The 22,543-nt window shown below is 40.5% G+C and overlaps 2 protein-coding genes across 3 annotated transcripts in view; both read left to right on the top strand.

Annotated features, from left to right (window-relative positions):
* The first annotated feature begins 1,559 nt into the window (after window positions 1-1,559).
* LOC126194677 (guanine nucleotide exchange factor DBS-like) overlaps window positions 1,560-22,543 on the top strand; it is a 373,302-nt gene continuing 352,318 nt past the window's right edge. Inside the window, exon 1 of the mRNA XM_049932882.1 lies at window positions 1,560-1,651. The gene's annotated coding sequence lies outside the window, so the exon portion shown is untranslated. The remainder of the gene's footprint in view (window positions 1,652-22,543) is intronic.
* The window catches only part of LOC126194684 (uncharacterized), a 34,372-nt gene continuing 24,889 nt past the window's right edge, over window positions 13,061-22,543 (top strand). The window contains exons 1-2 of one of the 2 annotated variants that reach the window (XM_049932895.1): window positions 13,061-13,212; window positions 13,525-13,666. In XM_049932895.1, the coding sequence (XP_049788852.1) occupies window positions 13,559-13,666 (108 nt within the window). In that variant the 5' untranslated portion in view covers window positions 13,061-13,212; window positions 13,525-13,558. Of the gene's footprint in view, window positions 13,213-13,304; window positions 13,394-13,524; window positions 13,667-22,543 lie in introns of those variants that run through there. The other variant, XM_049932904.1, reaches the window with a different exon arrangement.

The following is a 22,543-nucleotide window of genomic DNA, read 5'->3' as shown; positions in this document are numbered from 1 at the left end:
CCTAACATGCTCTACAGAATGTCGACATGTCGCCTTGGCCTGTCCAATCACCATATCTGTTTCCAATTGAGCACATGTGCGACATCATTGGACAACTCGAACGTCATTCACTAACAGCATTAACCGTCCCTGTATTAACCAACCATGTGCAGTAGTCATGGTAATCAATCTCACATCCTGACATCCCGCTCCTGTGCGGTACAATGTGTGTACGTTTGCATATTTGCATTCAACATTCTAGCAATTACACCAGTTATTAATGCATCAACATTTCAAATTTGAAGTGGCTTACCTCATGCTTATATTAACCTGTTGTCTTTGAATGTTAATCGCTTAAATATGTTGCCTCCACAAATGTATTTCAGAATTTCATTACTCTACGTTAGTTATTTTTCGGAGTTGCGATTTTTTTTCTGGCATTGTATTAGTTCTAGAAAAAAAGTTAATTTGACCTTTTCGTAAGAAATTTAATGTAGTTTAATTTTCTACTGTTCAACGTTTTCGCTAGGATCCACGGTTCTCGAGTTATTCGAGAAAAATATGAAAAGTGACATGCAAATCTACCCCCATCCCAACGCTCATATCTCACCGGGCTGGATTTTTAGTGTGTTGTTCTTGACACTACCTCTTAGCACTGTGAAAAAAATTGCGACTTCACGATTTTGCCCCTAAATTTCCTTCTTTAAGTGAACTAATGCTTTCCGTTTTGTTATTATATACTGTCATCGGTGACGCTTTTTGCTGTTGGTTATTCTTCGTCCTGTATATACTGACACAATAGCTGATATACCCCGAAAAAATTGGTTAAATCTCTGAAAGCTGCCATTCGTCTGCAGCGTTGATATCAGAATGACAAGGATTAGTTAAAGAAGACAGATTAGGCTTAGACGTGACGTGTAATTTATAGACATAAATAATCATAAACCCTTTTGGGGAATGAAATCGGCTACGTCGTTTTCAAAGAAATGGCCATGACATTTCCCTCAAACGATTTAGAGAGACAACGGGAAATCTAAATATGAACCTCTCAAATTCTAGTACAAATTATTTTGCCTGAGTCACCTCGCTCGACAAGGTTAATCAACTCAATAAAACTTTTTGTTCTACTTTTCGCATCACTAGTATCTACATGGTATTGCGGCTTTTTAACCACAGTCGATTAACACCGTGACAATCGATACTCGTTTCGGTGTCCCATGATTCCCCAGTGCGCGTTCGAGTGTCGTGTCGTCGTGCCGCAAAGATATGTTTTGTATTTCAATGTTGGTAAACTGCGCATACTAGCGTCGCGAAAAGTATGGCCGAAGCGAATAGAAATTTCAAACATTGCTGAAAGGCCTCGGCGCGCAAATATGAGTGTGACAAGTCCGACTGATAAAAGCACGATTTAGGAATGCGGAACGTGAGGAAAATCATGATAAACAATATTTAATATTGGTAGGCTTCCGCGTTTACGCCGGGAAGACGTCTCATTACACGAAAATGGAAACGCAAATAGACAACTTTTTAGACCATTTCAAGAGAAATCCTTCGCGTTCTACGGACGATGGCACGCAGAATAGTGTGTTCAACAACATCACTACTGTTAAAAGAAGTCGAAGCAGCGGTAGCGGCTTGTCATCCGACACGGATCAGAATCTCACAGTTGCGGGTGAGTTTCTCGCCCATGAGCACTTCCTTATTGATTGAGTGACAAAATTAATCTCTGCATGGTATGTGCATGTGACGCATAGTTTTAAAGGTGTTGTGTTGTGAAGCGGCTAAAATTTTTCTCGCCTCCGTAATAACTCGTAGATACACACTTGTAGACAAATATCGTCGGCTATTTTGTTGTTAAATGTCCTAACAGTACCTTAGAAGGGTGTCAGAATATATTTTGGAGTGCCGCGATGTCCGCATAAACAGCAGGGCGGCAGAGTTGTGAGGGTGGAGCATGGTGCAGCTTTTATTGATTACCCCTTATCTCGAGCTTAGCAAGCAGCAGCTCTCCATATGACGCCTGTTTTCCTCGATACTCCAGTCGCAACTGTTCGAAGATTTTCCGCTCAGCGACAATTATTTCAAACGCCTGTATTCGGATCTCGCAAACACGAAATAAGAGTGTACAAGCTGCGACGTCAGCCCATTGCCATATGTGTCATCATATGCCTTCTTTTCCCTTGTTTTTTAGTTTTAAAACGTTGTTTTAGTGAAGTATTACCCTCGAAGTCTAATTACGGTACTGTCACCAGGTGGAATATATATAATTGCATGGCATTACCTTGTGTGTGAAAGTCTGTTTATAGGAATTTATTCTTCTCATCGCACAAAAAATTAAATGACAGTGGTTGATAGTGATATATCAGTTTCTGTTAACAATGTTTTCCAACTCTGCGCTCTTGAGTCTTGTGTTTTTAAAATATTTTGCTATTTGGAACGTTTATGATCAGGTGCCTTTAATGGCTGTCTTTAGTATTTTCCGTAAGATTATGGACAATGTGGCACAAGTGAATGTCGAATTACTGCTGTTACAGACGTGTCAACAATTGTCCAATATTCATGGCAACATTAATACGTAACTTATCTTTCAGTCACGTGTTTGTATCAGCGTACGCAATGTGCTCCGACGAAAACAAAAGAAAGATCGATTATAAGCCAAATTTAAACTTGCCTTCGACTAGAGGCAAATCAATAAGATTTTTATTTGTCTTTTAAAAAATAGGCAGCATCCACGCATCTCATTACGAATGGTTTTTGACCACAGTTTTGGACAAAACAAATTTTTTTTCGCCGTTAAGTGAGCACTGTACTTATATGTACATAAAATGTTATATTTTTGCCTTGCACCAAGAGAAAAAGCCACGACCTATCGCAATGTTACGAGCTTAAGCAGGTCTTCATGTGGCGACGTCAATTTTTGTGCAATTTACATGTTTCCCATCCGACGAAAATCTAATTTTCGAAGTAAGGAAACTACGTGAAGTAAGGCTTTCTTTGTAGCATGAGGCGACTGACAGCAGTGCATCAAGAACGGCTGTAGATGTGTAAACTAGACGCTACTCTGCATCTAAAAGATATATTTTTTTTCATCTTTCAGAAGGCGCACGCAACATATGTATCATTGAAAGTAATTTTTAATAGTTGCTTAGCTAACTCTAAATATATTTTATGTCCTACAATAAACGTTGCAGATATTTAAGAGAAGGGATAATTAACAAACACCAGCCTTTTCATGTTACAAAATTTCACGCGATGCAAATGGATGAAATTGCTTCACACATTGGCGCTAAAAATTTATCATTTTCAGCGATCCGATATGGAAACCTCACTAGATGCTCTTACAGGCCTATATAGATGACGCTCACCAAGTATCTGTTTTCGTTATTAACGTTCCCAATGACAAGATATTTTTATAAAGCATCTTAATAAAGTTTACCATATTTCAAGCTTTTCTAGGCCAGCTGTTGAGCAGACCCGCCTGTAAGCTGCCTATTATGATCGCCTTCGATATGTTGCCAATAGTTAACAGCTTTTTTTTTCACATAAGCACTCTAGCTTTCGTAGTGGATCATAGTATCGAAATGACGAATAGAAACGTTTCATTGAATCATTCAAAACTTTTTTGAGACGGTAATATCACAGCCCTTTTTTTTTTTTTCACCAACACACTGTTCATTAGTCTGTTGTACATGGAACGGAAGACTGTCCCCGAAGGTGAGTGAATGGTTTGGAAATATCGTTTGCTATTAAGACCATTTTAGTTGCAACTGGTCCACAGCCATGACAAACTTCTTGGTATAAATTCATTTCCTACATTTTTGTGCTGCGACGTTTCGGTTGTGAAGCCTTTTTCAAGTTACTAGTTTGTCGCTAAGTGTCACTATACGTATATCAGTGCTACCGTACACTCGTAAATGACTTGACAGTGTGTTACTGTTTGTATAAAACCGGTTACCATGGCTATAGCTCTCAAGCCCGTCCAACTGCCCCCCCCCCCCCCCGCCCCCCTCGACACCCAAAAAAAGAAAATGTGTAACGGTTAAACATTTTGCTTGAAAATGACTGCACATCCGAAACCGAACCTTCGTAGTATAAAAAATAAAGATGGATATAAAAACAGACTGTAGAGGAAACTAATTTCTTTAAAAAACTATTAAGAATATTTAAAGTTCTCGTTTCTATATATTCGCTTTTATCGAGAAGTTTGACCGCCATATCGTTTATAGATGTGTTAACAGCAAATCGTTGAGCCATTAGGATATTTATGTATTGCACCGCGTATCGACGTATCCGTGCTGCCTCTTTTATAAAGCCATCATCATATACCGACGGGAAACGGACAGTTTGGTTAACATCTATATGATTTACATGGTCCCTTACGAAAAATTTCCAATGTAAAACTGTCTCTTCCCGTAGGCCTCACTGTGTCACATCGAGGTGACGCCCTGGTTAGTGTTAAGAGTTAGTGTTGGTGTTGTATTCGATAGGAGCCGGTTTCAAAACCCTGTCTAGCCCTTAGTAGGTTTAAGTGGTTTCTTTTTATCGATCAAGGGGAATGCCGGGCTTGTTCCTTTGAAAAGACTACTTCCAAATCATTGTTCTACCGAAGTTGTGCCACGTTTTTAATGTCCCCGTCAGGATGTTAAAACTCAACTTCCTTCCTTATTACAAACCCGACACTCGAAACACACTTGCAACAGGCCGGCCGAAGTGGCCGTGCGGTTAAAGGCGCTGCAGTCTGGAACCGCAAGACCGCTACGGTCGCGGGTTCGAATCCTGCCTCGGGCATGGATGTTTGTGATGTCCTTAGGTTAGTTAGGTTTAACTAGTTCTAAGTTCTAGGGGACTAATGACCTCAGCAGTTGAGTCCCATAGTGCTCAGAGCCATTTGAACCAGCCACACTTGCAACAAGCACTTTCAAAATGGTTCAAATGGCTCTGAGCACTATGGGACTCAACTGCTGTGGTCATAAGTCCCCTAGAACTTAGAACTACTTAAACCTAACTAACCTAAGGACATCACACACATCCATGCCCGAGGCAGGATTCGAACCTGCGACCGTAGCAGTCGCACGGTTCCGGACTGCGCGCCTAGAACCGCGAGACCACCGCGGCCGGCAACAAGCACTTTAAAGGACAATGGTGTATATGTGTAAATGAAATCTATCGGGGAATCACTCTCGCGATTTGCAAACAGTTTAATGTATTACAGATTCCCGAATAATAAAGTAAGATATTCAGCTGCATGGACAGAACTTGCACTGCTACAGATGCGTCAATTGCTTATAACGAGAGAGTTATGTTGCAGCCTATGCCACTAAGTACACCTGTGCTCGGGTGATCATTGTAGAGTGGGTAGCAGACGATAGTTATATTGTACTACGTGTAAATATTTCTCCCTGTTCCATTGACAGGTGTAACACGAGAACAATGCTTGCTAATGTGCTGCTGTATGATTTGTTATTAGCCTGTATGCGCGGTCTTACTGGTGCGAGACGTTGAGGGCCCTAAAAATATTCATAGATTTCAGGTTGAAAAATCGTATTTGACAATTTCGAAGAAGGTATTCGCGAGATCTTAGCCCACTTTCTTTGAATTTATTCAGGTTGAGATATTACAGTTACAAAATCTTGCCTATCTGTCAAATATTTTACCATTCGCACAGGTCTTCTTCGTACTTGCTCGATTTCAGTGTTAGATCAGTATTCCATTAAATGCCATCACATTTATAATAAGTATTTTACTTTCGTCGAGATTCACATAATGGGCTAAAGCTCAAGTTGAGCTAGCTCGAACCACCTACAGTCTTTTGTATACCCTGATGTATGTTCAGGAAACAGGAGACCTAAAAAGGAGGAGAAAAACCACTGTTTGACTCATCATTAAGCGGTGTTGAAGAAGTTCTACGTTACGGAATGCAATGTGTAAATCCCATGTACAAATGTAGATTTCCTTTGGGACGAACAGTGGCTTCATAAGACCATAATACATTAACGGAGCCTACAGAGAGAGATAGAAAAAAAAACATTAAAATACAACGCATTCTCTCTCCGTCCGAACAGGCCTTGGAAGGCCTATTAGTACGGCGTCACTGGATGCGGATATGGGGGGTCATGTGATCAGCACATCGGTCTCCCGGCCCTATGTCAGTTTAAGAGACTGGAGCCGTTACTTCTCAATCAAGTAGCTCCTCAGTTTGCCTCACAAGGGCTAAGTGCATCCCGCATGCCAACAGCGCTCGGCGGACCGGATGGTCACCTATCCAAGTGCTAGCCCAGCCCGACGGCGCTTAACTTCAGTGATCTGACGGGAATCGGTGTCAACACTGCGGCAAGGCCGCTGGCTCACGTTATACTGATTTTCAGTTAATCTACGCCTACCTCGATTGCATGCTATATGCATTTTAATTGGGCTATGGAGACGGAAATTTAGCTATAGCGGGCGTTCAAAAAGAAACGAGCCAGAGGCATGATTACAGAAACCAGTACCTGTATGTTAGAAGTATTGATTTGTCCCACAGTGACACACGCGCTGAATGACTGTCTCATAAAATTCCCAGAACTGCGATGTTAACCAGTACCGAAGTCCGAGGTGGATCGTTTGCCCTCAGAGCCGTTTGAAGGGGACCAGGAATGGCGTACTCACATGGAGAGAGGTACGGACTGTATAGAGTGTGGCCGAGAACCTCCCATTTGAATTTCTGCAGGCGTGCCGAGACTGTGTTGGCTGTATGAGGCTTTTCACTGTCGTGGAGCAGAATAACTCCACGGGTGAGATTGCCTCGTCGTTTTGATTTGATCGTTTGGCGAAGGGTAGTCAAGGTTTGTGAGTAAAGCTGGGCGTTCACTGGTGTCCCGTGCTGTAGGAAGTGAATCAGACGGGGGCCATCTTCGTCAAAGAAGAACGTCAGCATAACTTTCCGATTCACCTCGGACGACGACGTCCAGCTGTACGAGCAGAATTGGTTAACATCGCAGCCCCGGGAATTATATGAGACAGCCATTCACTGCCTTGTGTCACAGTGGTACAAGTGTCTCAACAGACAGGGTCAATACTTCTAACATACAGGTACTGGTTTCTGTAATTATGCCTCCGGTTCCGTTCTTTTTGAATGCCCCTTACGTTAGGTTTTTTTTATATTTTATTTTTTATTTTTATTAAAGGATTTCCGCCATGCGTACGCCTGTTTGTTTACGTAACGTGCCAGTCCAGCTTATTTAGCTACGTCAGAGCTGTTCCTTGCAACTGAAGAATACAGTAACGAATGCAGTTTTCTGCTGGAATAACGGTTCGCTATTTGACATTTATATTAAAGAGTACACATAACGCAAACTCGAGTTTACAAGACTAGATAAATAGGGTTTTTCTAATTTCTGTATATGAGGTACAGCTACCGGGTATTTATTTTGCCTACGAGCACTAAACATAGGTGACCAGTGCGTAGCTGCAAGTAATCACACGACTGTTTCCAGGTAGAATATTACCGTTGTTTATTCAATGCAGGAAAAAAATGGAACACCCTCAAGGACAAGGCCTTTAATTGATAAATGATGTGACATCTCGTTCATCATTGTAGGAGTACATGGTAAGAAATTCAGACCAAATGAATCACATATGTCACAGCGATGAGTGCCCAACAAATCGCCTCAATACACAGCATATTCCCCGCTGGTGGTAACATAAGCGCGTATCCACGCACGAAAACGATCGTAAAGTGCCGAACAGTATCCTGCAACAGATCGTCCCAAGCACCACGCACCTTTTCTTGCAATTCGGCAATTGTTCTTGCAGACACTGGAGAAAGAGTAAGTTCCCTTTTCATCACGTTTCACGCGTGCTCAGTTGACTAGAAATCTAGTGATATTGCTGGGCAAGACAGTTGTCGTACATTATGAAGAGCGCGTTGCGTCTCCAGCAGTCGCACGTAGACCTTTAGTATCCTACTGAAAAAGCACATCACCGTCCTGTCGAAGTAATGACAGCAGTATGGAGATCAGAACCATTGCAATGTAACGGGCACTGGTTTCTTTATCCTGCAGGAATTACTAAATGTGATTGCGAGTTGTAACTGATGGCCCACCACACCATGAAGTCTGGGACGCTACTTGGGTGTCATGGGCGAATACAAAAAATTGGTTCAAATGTCTCTGAGCACTATGGGGCTTAACATCTCAGGTCATCAGTCCCCTAGAACTTAGAACTACTTAAACCTAACTAACCTAAGGACATCACACACACCCATGCCCGAGGCAGGATTCGAACCTGCGACCGTAGCGGTCGCGCGGTTCCGGACTGAAGCGCCTAGAACCGCTCGGTCACCAACGGCCTGCTGGGCGAACACATTCCGCAACAGACAGCTCACCATGTCTATGCCATAGACGTGTACGCCCACCATTCGCGTACAGACAGAACCTGCTCTCGTCACTGAAGACAACACAGTGTGATTCCACTACCCAGCCGACTCTTTCACGACACCAGAGTAGCTGTGCTTGGCGGTGTTGTGGTGTCACTGGTAGCCTGGCCAGAGGCAGCTGCAAGCAGACGGTTCCCAGTGGTCGTAGGTGACAAAGCAGGTGCAACAAATGCCCAGATTTCTTTCCTGTATGATGTTTGACCGGCACAATGCGTTGATCTTGACGTGCGTCTGTACCATATGGACGTCCAGAACTGGGCCTACAGATGCGGGAATGCTCCACAGACCACCGCTGAAAGCAGCGACACATTATCGATACCTCGTGTCCAGCATGTGCTGCAATCCATCAAGCTGCCTGCCCGCCCGTAATGCGACGATGTTCAGATGGATGGAGTTGTTCAAAAGGAGTATGTACTCGTCGGCGGGGCATGGTTGCACCCTATAAAGAATGTTGCACACACTGTCCACTTCTCAAAAAATTCAGTACAATTATTGCCTGCAGAAACAAAATAGAGGGCGCACAGGCAGCCACCAGAGAGCCATCTGTTCGCTGATGACCATGATAAATGAATCAGTAACACTACAACCCCTCAGCTGCCACTGATCACAGTCCTCGATGATGATCGTTTTCTTTTAGGCAGTGTATACTCCCGAAAATAGAGCACTAAGTACTTCTCAACGTTTCCATTCTGTATTCATAGTGCTAAGAAGAAACTTCGTCGCCTGTTAAACTTCAAAACTTTGAAATTATAGAAAAGTTTGCCTGCAAACTTCACAATTTACTGAATGTGCCGTCTCCAGGCTCGTATTCATCGCAAACTAATCAAATATTTAATTGATACATGGAATGCGAACATTTTTCGATTCCAGAGTAGATGGTTATCATGCTAGGTAATACACGTCCTTAACTATCGGACAAACCAAGAAGTTTTCGATTCCAAGGTATTCTCGATTACCGATTCCGAGTGTTCGAACAGCATAACCGAGAACAATACATCATATTCCCTTCCCCCCACCCCCGCGTACCTCCTGTGGATCGCCTCATGTCGGAAGCATTCGAGATCAGAACGAGAACAGCTGCTGGTTGTACCAGTAAAATTTCTCGGGTATATAATCGTTAATCGCTATGCTGGTACTGAAAAGAACGTTCTGTGAAAAATGTAACTGAAAAGTATTAAATTGTGCATACCTTATAATACCATGAACACGTCTCAGTTGAATTTCATTGCGAATTTCACTCAGACTTCAAGAAGAATATAATAATTCCAATCCAAAAGAAAGCAGGCGTTGACAGATGTGAAAATTACAGAACTATCAGCTTAATAAGTCACGGATGCAAAATACTAACGCGAATTCTGTACAGACGAATGGAAAACTGGTAGAAGCCAACCTCGGGAAGTTCAGTTTGGATTCCGTAGAAATATGGGAACACGTGAGGCAATACTGACCCTACGACTTATCTTAGAAGCTAGATTAAGAAAAGGCAAACCTACGTTTCTAGCATTTGTAGACTTGGAGAAAGCTTTTGACATGTTGACTGGAATAATCTCTTTCAAATTCTGAAGGTGGCAGGGGGAAAATACAAGGAGCGAAAGGCTATTTACAATATGTACAGAAACCAGATGGCAGTTATAAGAGTCGAGGGACATGAAAGGGAAGCAGTGGTTGGGAAGGGAGTGATACAGGGTTGTAGCCTCTCCCCGATGTTATTCAATCTGTGTATTGAGCAAGCAGTAAAGGAAACAAAAGAAAAATTCGGAGTAGGTATTAAAATCCATGGAGAAGAAATAAAAACTTTGAGGTTCGCCGATGACATTGTAATTCTGTCAGATACAGCAAAGGACTTGGAAGAGCAGTTGAACGGAATGGACAGGGTCTTGAAGGGAGGATGTAAGATGAACATCAACAAAGGCAAAACGAGAATAATGGAATGTAGTCGAATTAAGTCGGGCGATGCTGAGGAAATTAGATTAGGAAATAAGACACTTAAAGTAGTAAAGGAGTTTTGCTATTTGGGGAGCAAAGTAACTGATGATGGTCGAAGTAGAGAGGATATAAAATGTAGACTAGCAATGGCAAGAAGAGAAATTTGTTAACATCGAGTATAGATTTAAATGTCAGGAAGTCGTTTCTGAAAGTATTTGTTTGGAGTGTAGCCATGTATGGAAGTGAAACATGGACGGTAAATATTTTGGACAAGAAGAGAATAGAAGCCTTTGAAATGTGGTGCTACAGAAGAATGCTGAAGATTAGATGGGTAGATCACGTAACTAATGAGGAAGTATTGAATAGGATTGGGGAGAAGAGGAGTTTCTGGCACTACTTGACAAGAAGAAGGGATCTGTTGGTAGGACATGTTCTGAGGCATCAAGGGATCACCAATTTAGTATTGGAGGGCAGCGTGGAGGGTAAAAATCGTAGAGGGAGACCAAGAGATGAATACACTAAATAGATTCAGAAGGATGTAGGGTGCAGTACGTATTGGGAGATGAAGAAGCTTGCACAGGACAGAGTAGCATGGAGAGCTGCATCAAATCAGTCTCAGGACTGAAGACCACAACAACAACAACAACAGTGAGTGTCGAGAGGTAATCCATAAATGACGTAATCCATAAATAATGTTAGTATAGTCATTAACATAATACAACGCGACATGGAAGGATTTGCTTCGAAGGTGACATTATAAAATCTCCATAATATATTTTATTGCACATATTGTCCCCAGTTTTCAAATAGCAGTTTGACACCTTCCTAGCAGAGAATACGAATGTAGAATCACAACGTCAGGAAAGCGACCTATCCCGTGTTTGTGAAATGATACACACATTATTGACTTTGTCTCACTTGAACAACTTGTGCAGCTCACATGCTAAAGAGATCTGTTTCTTGCTGTCCACTATTATCGCGGTGCGTTGTTTTGGAATGCGAGGCGTTTGGCAGTACGAATGCACAAATCACAAGCATACAATACCTTTGTTTAAGGAAGACTAGCCCAACTATCTTAATACGGTGTAATTCTTAATGTTACGCTGTTGCCTTTTTCTAAAATATCAGGACGTTTGTCAAGAAGTTTTCGATATTCTGAAAAAATAGCAATAGCTGCTTTACGCACTGTGCCAACTGCTCCTTTGCAACTTTTCATAAGGTTTGCTTAACAATGAAAAACTAACCAGAATGAGTGGGCCCAGATTATGGTACGGAGAGCACACCTCACAACCACCTATGGCTTGATCTAAACTTCCACTCAGAGGGTTTTAAATGGTTCAAAAATGTAATCCAAGTCTTTCTTAAATGATTTACTTATCTAAAGTTTTCTGTAAAAACCTATGTCGCTTCTGGTGTAAGAAAAGCCACTAATAAAATGCAGATAATTGTACGCTGGGATCACGAATCCGGATCAACTCGTAAAAGGTCTTTTGTTTCTAGAGAAGAGGAATCTTAGTTCCTTGAAAATAAAGATTTTGAAATGTATATTGAAAATAATATATTTGGTTAATCGAAATCAGTAGCTTCTTCTCTAAAACGGACAGGAAAAAAAAATCATCTCCGGTTCGCAAGGTAAAACCTGGGTAAGTGGCACAGTAATTACGCGCTGGACCGTGAGTACGGATGATACCGCATGTGGAATGAACATGTATCTTATCTCCTCCCTCCCTCCCCTCCTCCCACATGTATATACTAATAACGATTCTGTCGTCGACTACGGAATCTATGCTTCTTAATGCATCAGTACATCACAATATGTTACTTTTCACCTAACAGCCTAGAAGAATTTTCATCGTCACCTGCGCATCAGGGATCAGCCTGGGTTGAGGTTACAGCTACGTTGAAAACCTACAATCTAGAAACTGGGCACATTTTGTCCACAAACTTTTAGAGCATGTTTACGGCAACTAACGTGAGAGCTTCGCCTATGCTACCATTATTTGCCACATTCCATCGGTCGAAATAGGAGAGCCAACGAAATGATAAAACGATATTCCAAACTTATTACGGACAAGTGGTTTTAAATGTTGTCAAACGTCATTTGTAAGTCTATTGTATTGAGCATATTCTGCACTGGTCAGAATACTGTGATAGGGTACGCACTGAAGAGTCAATGACCTCCGACTGTAATATTGACGTTTCTGGACAGGCTGGCCAATATAATAGTGATGAGAAAGTATAATCTCGCATGAATCGAAGCTTTGTTTACATACTACAAAGAAAGGAGAAGAAGACGTTAGTTTACCTTTAACGCAAGAACGGCTGCGCAATAAACACAATAGTTGAAACTGGGTCACCAAGCTTGTTAAATGTACTATATAGCGGCTTATGAAGTCATGTACTGAAAATAACGAGAAGAGCCTCTGAAAGGTTAATCTTATATTGAGTTCTATCAAACGCAGCGTACGAATTGAACGTATGATAACTTCGTATCATATGTAGTCAACGTTTTGCTACATATAATGCCGCTAGAGTATTTTCATTTTACATGCATTTATTGATATTTATTCATGCATCGTTAGTGGAATGCTTACTGATTAGAAAATAAACGTATGCAATTTTCTGCATTCTATTTTAGACCTTCAAAGTTCGTTTAGGGCAGTTTTAATACAAGAACTTATCGTAAACGGGCAAGTCGCGCTGCCGTGGAGTGGGGGAGATGCCGCACAGTTCTCCTCATTATCGCCATGTTGCCGTCTGAGCGTTAATTTGCTGGCGTCGTTTAGTATTTCTATTGAAGAGAATTTTTGACTTCACAGCAGTGATTGAAAAGTGAATTTCTTTCGCAGGTAGAGATCTAAATACTCTGCCACCGTAACATACCACGCCACGAGGTAAATAATTCGTTTGTTTATGAAATGACATAAAGATCAAATTTGTGTGCCACAGTTGTTTGTCTTGCCATTTTGGACCATTGTGTGTGACAGTAAGGGTCATTATTGAACGGTGTGGCGGATATTTAATAATTCGCAGGCGTGAGGCATTTCAGATTTCGTTTATTAAATATGATGCTTAGTAAGTGCGACCGTCGTCGCCGTGTCAATAAAATTACTGTAAAACTTCGAATGAATTATCAGAGTACCTTTCAAGAGCAGTATAATTCTATTGAAATGACAAGGTCTTTTGTGTCATTTTGTATTAAACAGGTGTTAGTACCTGCGCAGATTGTGCAGCAGAATAATGGAAGAAGTAGACGAAGCAGAAAAAGAAGCTAGCGAAGTTCTACATTCGCTTCTCTCCGTTGAACGAATAGAGAAACAGCCACCCACAACGGAAGATGGAAATCAGGTACAGTGCTAATTTTTTGAGTTCCTTCATTTTTGAAGATGTAGCTTTTGTAGTTTTAACTCAGATTATTGCTTCACACATACCAGTCATGTGCACTTCTTGTGGAATATCTCAGGGACACTTCGATAGTTTTGTTCATGTTAATTCCAACTGTGCGTTATTTCACATATTTCCGGTTGGTATCTTTACGTGATTGGATTGAAATTTATTTCGGATTCACCCAAAAATATCATAAAGTAGTTTTAATTTTGGAACAGTAGACTTGCTACTGTAGCTGAAATAGTTTAAAATATAATCAATAACCTGGAAAATTTGTGTTGCACTGTCTTCTATTCCTTAAAATCAACATTAGTTTCATTATTTGTGCTTCTGTCTCTAAAAATGACTTTGACAAAATACAACGTATAAACTGCCCAACTATTTGTTTCTATAGTAAAGCCAGTTTTTTCTGTCTTTGCGCCTTTTAAGTATCTCTCCCTCCACCCCACCCCCATCACCAATAAGAATGCATATTTCTTGCTACCCAAGCAGTTTAATTATTAGTGAATTGTGTGACTGTTTCTTACTGCAAAACTAGGAAATTAAAGAGTTTTCTTAACTTTTTTTATGAGTATCAGTGGCTCGAATGCTCTTTTGATCACTGATGATGACAATAATAATAATAATAATCCTGTATTGAGTTATATTTTTGTAAGAGGTTTATAGTCACTTGCTTCACGAAATACTGCTGAATGCATTTATCTGTTTCCTCAAGCCTTTTTACACATGTCGTTTGTACACCAACCTGTGTTTTATTAGATGTTTAGGTGTATGAAACAGTGCCATACTTTTTTGAGTTGTACGAATATCGTCATAGATTATTTTGCCCCTCATTTGAGAAAAACAAGAAATTGTAAGATCAGAAATTGATATTTTGTGTTATGTTTTATGTGCCATGGATCTTTTGTATGATTAAACACAATGATGTAGAATGAGTGATCTTATGTTAATATTACACATTCATATATAAATATGGTTACTTGCTACTTATATATCCCGCCCCCTCTTCATAATAAATATGTGAATCATTAATTCCTACTCATTGTCTTTTACATATTATATATGTAGAAATTCTTCTGTGGAGTAGGAGGAGTTGCTGAGGATAGACTTTTTGTTTGTTTTAAAATTTAACTTTGCTGTCTGTCAGACATTTTATAGCACTGCTTAAGGAATGAAAAATGTTGGCAACATTGTGCACTCATGTTTGTGCTAAAGACAATGTTACTGTGGAATAATGAATGTATTCTTTCTCCTGGTACTGTAATTATGTGCATTTTTGTTACTTTTGAACTCTAATAGGTTATTTACAACAAACTCCCCTGAATAAATATGCTGTGAAACAGTAGTCAGTAAGCCTAACTCATGAAACAAATGTCTAAAAGATGCTCATGGTGAGGACCATGTAAAATTCTTAAGTATGTTTTTGGGCAATGAAAATTTCCTTAAAGAGGAGTTACCATAGGACATGGTAAAGGCTACATTTTTCAATAAAGTGCCTATGCAAACATTAGGCTTCGCTATTGATCAGTTTTTTAACAAAACTAGATTTTCAGCTTTCACATTCGTTGGCTTTGCCAACTCTCAACCAAATTTTTACCTTGCATCCTAACCTAGATCTCGGGTTGTGCTACAGATCAGTCTGTCACCTAAACCAACTTACTGATTTGCAGTGGTGGTGAGAGAGATAGTTAAAAGTCCAGGGTCAAGAAGCAAGTTCGATAAGAGTCATTGGCTTTGGCCCATGACTTAATGTTGATGGCTTCTGTGAAGTCACCTTTTGCTGTGTATATTCATAATTTTGTTGTTACTTAGCAAAACTGATGAATGTGGAAAAAAGGGGGGGGGGGAATGATTGTAATGACAGACTGATCTGCAGTAGCTGTGCTGGAGGTCAATGTTAGGTTGGGAGGTAATAGTTTGGCTGTAAATTGACGAAGACAATGAATATGTGTGTGTGGGGGGGGGGCGGGGGGGGGGGGAGCTGCCTGTGGTGGCAGACTGATCTGTAGCTTTTTATATGTAATGCATGTATGCACTCATATAGCCTATCAATAGTTTTGTTATGATGAATGCTGGTGAGCAAGTAAGCTGCTGTATGTGCAATATCATCAGTTGCCCTCCTCTCTCTGCCTGTCTGGGTAAACATGGCTCAGAACATACCATAATTTCTAAACATATCTATGCACTTTACAATAACTAATAAGTTTGTGCTGATACATTAGTATCTCCCTAACCCCTTGTAGAGACAATTGTTTACAAAACACATCTGAGCTACCTACTAACAATTTGTGGCTATTTCTATTGATCATTGGAGTAACAAAATGTAAATAAGGTAAATAGCTATAACTGAGATATTGCTCCATTATAATTATCCGGGCTGTTATGCCGTGGTCGGTTGATGAATTTTGTCTCAATTCCCAACGTTTCGTCTCCGACTGCGGGAGACATCTTCAAGGGGGTCCGTAGGTCGATGGAAGGTCCAACACACCCACTGGCTCGCTACTGACTGCCGCTAAATTCCGTGTCCGCACGCTCCCGCGCCGCGGTGTGACGTCACGTATTTTGAAAACACCAGTGCAATTGTCCGCTGTCCGTCGCCGTCGCCATCACCCAGTAGTGGACGGGTGGTACACATCTTCTATAACACCGACATCCATATCCCGTTTAATTTCACGCCCTCCTCCTCCCGGTTGAAATTATTTGGGTGTTTAGCGATTTCGATTGCCTCCCTGTAGAGCCTTTCGTAGTATCCGCTTGTAGCCGCTAGTACTTGCGTCTCCTCAAAACGAATACTGTGGTTCCCTGGCTGGAAAGCATGCTCCACAACAGCATGAACTTCGAGAATCCATCGTACAGTCATGTGCAAATATCCAACTCGACACGTTGCAGTCAGTAGTTCGTGCCGCAGTTCGGCAGCATCGTTTGTGTGTGGATGTTAATGGTGACCATTTCGAACAGATACAGTGATATCTTTAAGTTGGACTTTAAGCTACACTTTCACCAAAAATGAGACAACTCCGTCAATTATTTTGCGAGTTATGGACTTTTAAACGGTGGATACATTTTTTTGGACCCCTGTGTATAGGTGTGTGCGTTTTATTTAAAGCTATCATGTGTATTGTCAGCAACATCGGAAGCGAGAGTCTTATTATCACTTCTGCATCCATTATGGCATATGCAGAATGTACTGAGTCACATGCGAAAGTGTTCAGTGATTTTATTTAAAATGATAATATAAAAATTAGACTATGACAAAAAAAGCATTTTACTTACCAGACAATTAAACGGAAATAACTGGGTTGATACAAAGCGATACAACAATATTTTTAAATAATCTGTGGGATAAAGTTTTTAGATTTTTCTGGGAGCTAATTTAAACCTCTTTGGCTTGAATACCTCGTCAGGAGCACTCAAAGTGACCCCCAACTGTTTATCACTTCAGAATTATTTTGTAACCTGTTCAGACAAGTAAAGTACACACCTTTTCTAGACACAGAGATTTATTACTACAATATTATTGTATTTTTTATTTTCAGTTTTTCCTTAGCCATTATCAGCTACTTGACAAATGAAGCTCTCATATCATTACATGAAAGTTGATGGAGAGGTACTTTTCCTGAGACTATCCAAAATTTCATTTGTGATTAAAGATGACAGTTGCTTGTCGAGTTCATGATACTCTGAATCTGTTGAGTCATAGAAATAATAGATACAAATAATTGAAGATGTGCATTTACTAGAACAAAAATTGTGATAAATTTTTATTCTCACTGTATAATCACTGTATGAATGATGTAATGCAAGGTACATAGTTCACATTTTATTAAAATTTTTGTTGCGTGTAACGATACATTAGTTTCTTCCAATTTGTTGGAATTGTACCATGTGATGTAAAGTCAGAGCTCAAATGTGCTAATTCATTTAGTGTTATGTAGGGTGTACATATTGTATTCTACTATGGATGTTAACTCGCATTACCTCCCTGTTATTCAGCATTTATATAGCTGATATGTCCAAAACCTCCTCACAGAAGTTCAGATTTGCTGACAGTTGGCCTTGGCAGATCACTGAGCTTCAAGAATCATCTGTCAAGCACAGGTGCCAAACTTAGAACTCACAACAACATATTGCAAAAACCTGCTGGCGATCATGAGGGTCTTCAGACACCACAGTATGGCCTTCAGCTTTATGTCTAGTCCATCCAATAGAATTTTGTGCACCAGTTTGGCTCACAGCATGGACTTGATCTAGTCCATCTGGTAGCGGGATATTGTGCATCAGTTTGGTATAACAGTACTCACAGTAATCACAACATTATCCAGCATAAATCAAACTATGCACCTTATAACAGGCACAATAAAGGTGACCCCAAGGCATTGGCTACCCTCACTAAGCAATGTAGCTCCTCTCCCATCTGCATGAGAGAAATTGCTCAATAGAGAACTCTGAAAGATCAAGGACAACCCTCTTTTACAAATATTTCAACACATCCCCAATAGTGAGAGAACCAGACTGCATTCTAACAGACATTTCCTAAAGATTTTGGATGACAATAGATTCAATCTAGTGAACCACTGGAAAGAGGAGTGGATCAATCTAGCATCCCTCGCCTTACCAGCACACCTTCTGGATTTGAGCAGTTGAAAAGCCTTGCAAAATCTGGCCCATGCTAAATAGAATGCGAACAAACTGCGTTAATGTGCTGACTAATTGTATAGGTGGGGGGGGAAAAAAAAAGGCAAAAAATCTTCCAAGTGTGATTGTGCAATTGCTAGGCAAACCGTAAAACATATATTTGAAGATTTCTCATTGACAGCCTTCACTGGTGATTGCTCAATCTCAATTCCTTCGTGCTACAAAAAGGCAGTAGAATACGTCAGCAATACCAGTATTTGCCTTTAGTTGTGTTTCCATATATTTTGTCCCCCCCCCCCCCCCTCTTCCCCGCAACTTCACCTGCTTATGAGTTACACACACATTGCAGCCATCTCCTCTTGCCTCCCTTCCTCTCCCTTCTTTGTCCACCTCGTTCTCCGTCTCTATGTGCAGGACATATTGAGTGTTTATGTGTTACAATCTATAATTGTTAATGAAGTAATGTGAACTGTCTTTGCAGTGCCATATTAAGAAAATGTCATTCCCATGTAATCGAGACTGCATTGTAGAAGTTATGAATTATCCATAGCGAAAATTCTGCAAAGGGAAACTCTATTCAAATAAGTGGTGTTTGTGGGATGTATACTGTTTTATCCTACCCCTTTCTGTCAAGACGATGGCCTCAATCAAATTGGCCAGTGTCCTCATAACCCACAGCTGTGAGCCTTGAACAGTGGACAACATTTGTATTGGTGCAGGCATGCTATTTTACAACAAATAAGCAAAAGTTATCCACTTGTTATTGCTTTAGATCTAATCCTAATATTGTGGCAGATGCAGTGTGAAGAAGCTGCTGCCTCACAAAGTCAGGTGCGGCTAATTTTGTGACGTCTCTATGAAAACACATCAGTACTATGTTGACAGGTATCATTTTGATTTTGTAGTCAATAGCACATATCAGTTGAATGCTGTCCGAAGTGTTCTGAACTGTTAGAACTTTCCTTACGCTGTAAGGAATATTGGGATGTATTTTCAGCACGGTAGATGTATCTGTGATCCATTTAAAACCTGTACTGTGTGTCTGTCCATCTCCTTCACCCCCGTCTCTCTGGCTATCTCACCTTCCGCAGTGTCTGTATTGTGTCCTCATCTCTGTGGCCATGTCCTCCATCTTCGTCCATCTCATCCTTTCCCTGTTCATGAATATCTCATTCTTAGCCTTCTCTGTCTGTCTTCTCATTCACCCACTTTTGGCCCATCTCGTCCACTCCTCTCTTTTTACTCTCTCTATTGGAGATAGGAGCTTCTAACCTCCACTCTGCTAATTCCCATATAGCAAAAAGTATGTGTGTCAAATTTGGTCATAACCCATCCAGTATATGAGGAAGACACACACACACACACACACACACACACACACACACACACACACACACACACCATATGCCAAGTAAACAGTTTCACACTTTTCCTGATGGTTTCTTTGTATAGGATGCTGGAATAATCATTTTGAAGATATTTGATTTGTTTCATGCACAGGTTAGGATCTGTATCATTTGAAATAAAATATCACCATATTTGACATGTGTAGTTCTGCTTTTCTGTATCTACATGAATTGAATTCCATTGTTGATAGGCTTCTTATGAAACTAAAAGAGAACATTTCCTATAAGCCTGTATGAGAGAAGATGTATAATTTATTTATTTGTTTATTTTATTTTTTTTTTCTCTCACCAGGTCAGATGCTACTAAACCTCATATGTTGTCTTCAGAAAGAATGAGAGACTGCATTTAGTATCCCAGTTGTATCTTAAGAAGTTTCTCACTATTTAAACAGTTGGATTCCTTGGTCGTATGTGCACACATGCGGTTGGGGGGGGGGGGGCAGCTAATAGTATCGGGAAAATGAAATAAAATTTAGCTCTGGTACAGAAATCTCCCCTCCCCCCCCCCCAAAAAAAAAGAAGAGATCTTGCTCATTCTAGGATAGCTGCTGTGACTTAAAGTAGCTACACTCGAAAATAAAACATTTGTGAAGTTGTTAATGACTATTAAAAATGCATAAAGAAACTGAAATGAGCATACCTTGGTTAAAGACAAGGAAGACAGAAAATGTGCTGAATTACCTCAAAGCTTATAGACAAGAGAATAGAACAAACTGCTCAAACTAAAATTTCTCTGAGTATTAGAACTGTTTCTATGCTTTCTATGTATCTGCAGAATTTGAGGATCTCTAGGGGGTGACATTTTCTTTCCAACGTGCTGTGTATGTCATCATTCCTGTGACTGGAGTGTCATCTAAAGGCTATACAGTATGTTAAAATTGGAGGACTGATACTAGAAAATAAGTTCTAGATACTTACATGGAGGTGCTCCAAAAATGGGGTGCAACTCTAGAAGGGTTTGCACTCAGGAGCTCAGCATTCCTTTGCTGAGTATGGGCTCGACAACTCTGGGGTTCCTCAGCTGGGGACTGGTAAGCAGCACCAGTCTGCTATCACCGTAAGCTCTGGGCATGCTTCAGCGACCACTGTGCGGCACAGTGGTGTAATTTTGTGTGTTTTGGAGAAGCCTTGGCTTCACGGACTTGGACCATGAGGAAGGTACGCACCTCTATAAAAAAATCCTCAACCTCAAGGTGTGCTACGTGCTGTTGAGGTAAAACAGTCTCTAGCAGGAAACCTCTGGGGTATCTGCTGCCGTCCAGTTGTATAAGGCTTCCTCAGGCATGCAGGGCTCTTCCTGGTTCGACAGTTGTTTCCCCAGCATCTTGTGGGATCTCTATGGAACAGTCTCATCAAACTGCTACTCCTGATGGGATGGGTGAACTGCCAGGTAGTACCTACACCTACTCATCAAAGAGAGCTCAGTTGGTCAGTCCTCCTGAAAAGAAGTCTCAGAATCATAGTAACAAGGCATCAGTGTGCCATAACACTTTCATTGTAATCAACCTGTGAGAAGGTCTCCCCTTTTTATATTTACTATATTCACAATCAAGGCATTGGAAGACATTGCTGGGTCTCTAAAAAGTATCAGTCGACTTCTTAATGGAACACTCAGTAGTTGAAACTGCTAATTCAAACCAAATATCTAAGCCTCTGGGCTGTAAGGCCATAGATGACTACCCAGATGAGGCTGAGTGGCAAAACACCCTTAACTTTAAATGCTTAAATATGTTATTAGGAAGGCAAAAAGTATGTGGTATGCAAATAGAATAGCTAATTCACAGGATAAAATTAAAACCATATGTTGTGAAGAAAGTGCCTCGTCAGCAACACAGTCGACAATATAAAGTCAGTTCATAGTAAAAGTATTTCTGTTACTGTTAAATCAGATATATGTACAGTATTTAACAATCTTTTCTGAGCACTGCTGGTAAATTAAATAAAAGTTTAGTTTCTACAGGGAATCTTGGCAAATTCCTTTCCGAGGTTGATGTCTGAAATACTCATCTGTGATATAGACGGGGGGAGATTGAGTCAATAATTAAATCGCTGAAGCCTAATGACTCTCATGGATATGATGGAATGCCTAGCAGGATGTTGAAGTGCAGTGCTGCACATGTTAGCCCTGTGTTTAGCCATATTTGTAATTTTTCCTTTAGAAATGGTCACTTTCCTGAACGGTTAAAGTGTCAGTAGTAAACCCGCTTTATAAAAAGGGAAAAGGGATAATGTAGACAATTTTAGACCTATTTCTATGCAATCAGTGTTTCTTTTTAACAATATCAGCTTATTACCAAGCTTTTGCTCAGTTAATACTCGGCAGAAATCCACTTGCATTTGGATCGAACTTCCTTAACTCTTGTGCAGAAAGGTGTGCAGTATACTACTGCATTCATTTTCAATAAGCTACCACAAGAATTCAAAATCGTAATAGTAATCAACACGCTTTCAAATCGAAACTGAAGAGTTTCTTCATGGGTCAGTCCTATTCTGTCGAGAAGTTCCTTGAAAAATTAAGCTGATTCTTGTTGCATTGTTCATTGTGTTTACTTAAACTTATGGCTTGGCTTTTTTCGGGTTCATAATCATTTTATTTTTATTTGTTACTACTTTTACGTTGTAATTTCATGTATTAACATGTACCATGACCTTGGAGATTTGCTCCTCAATTTGGACCCAGGGAACTTGATGTACATAAATAAATAAGTAAGTAAATTGGAGGAACCAGAGAGCCAGGAACTGGCTAATGTTGCCCCTGACCTTCCTGGTAGGTCACCATCTCCAAGGGAGAAAGACA

The sequence above is a fragment of the Schistocerca nitens genome, chromosome 1 (genome assembly GCF_023898315.1).
Source record: "Schistocerca nitens isolate TAMUIC-IGC-003100 chromosome 1, iqSchNite1.1, whole genome shotgun sequence".
Lineage (NCBI taxonomy): Eukaryota > Metazoa > Arthropoda > Insecta > Orthoptera > Acrididae > Schistocerca > Schistocerca nitens.
The sequence above is the reverse complement of the archived record's forward strand: the minus strand, read 5'-3'. Positions and strand labels throughout refer to the sequence as shown.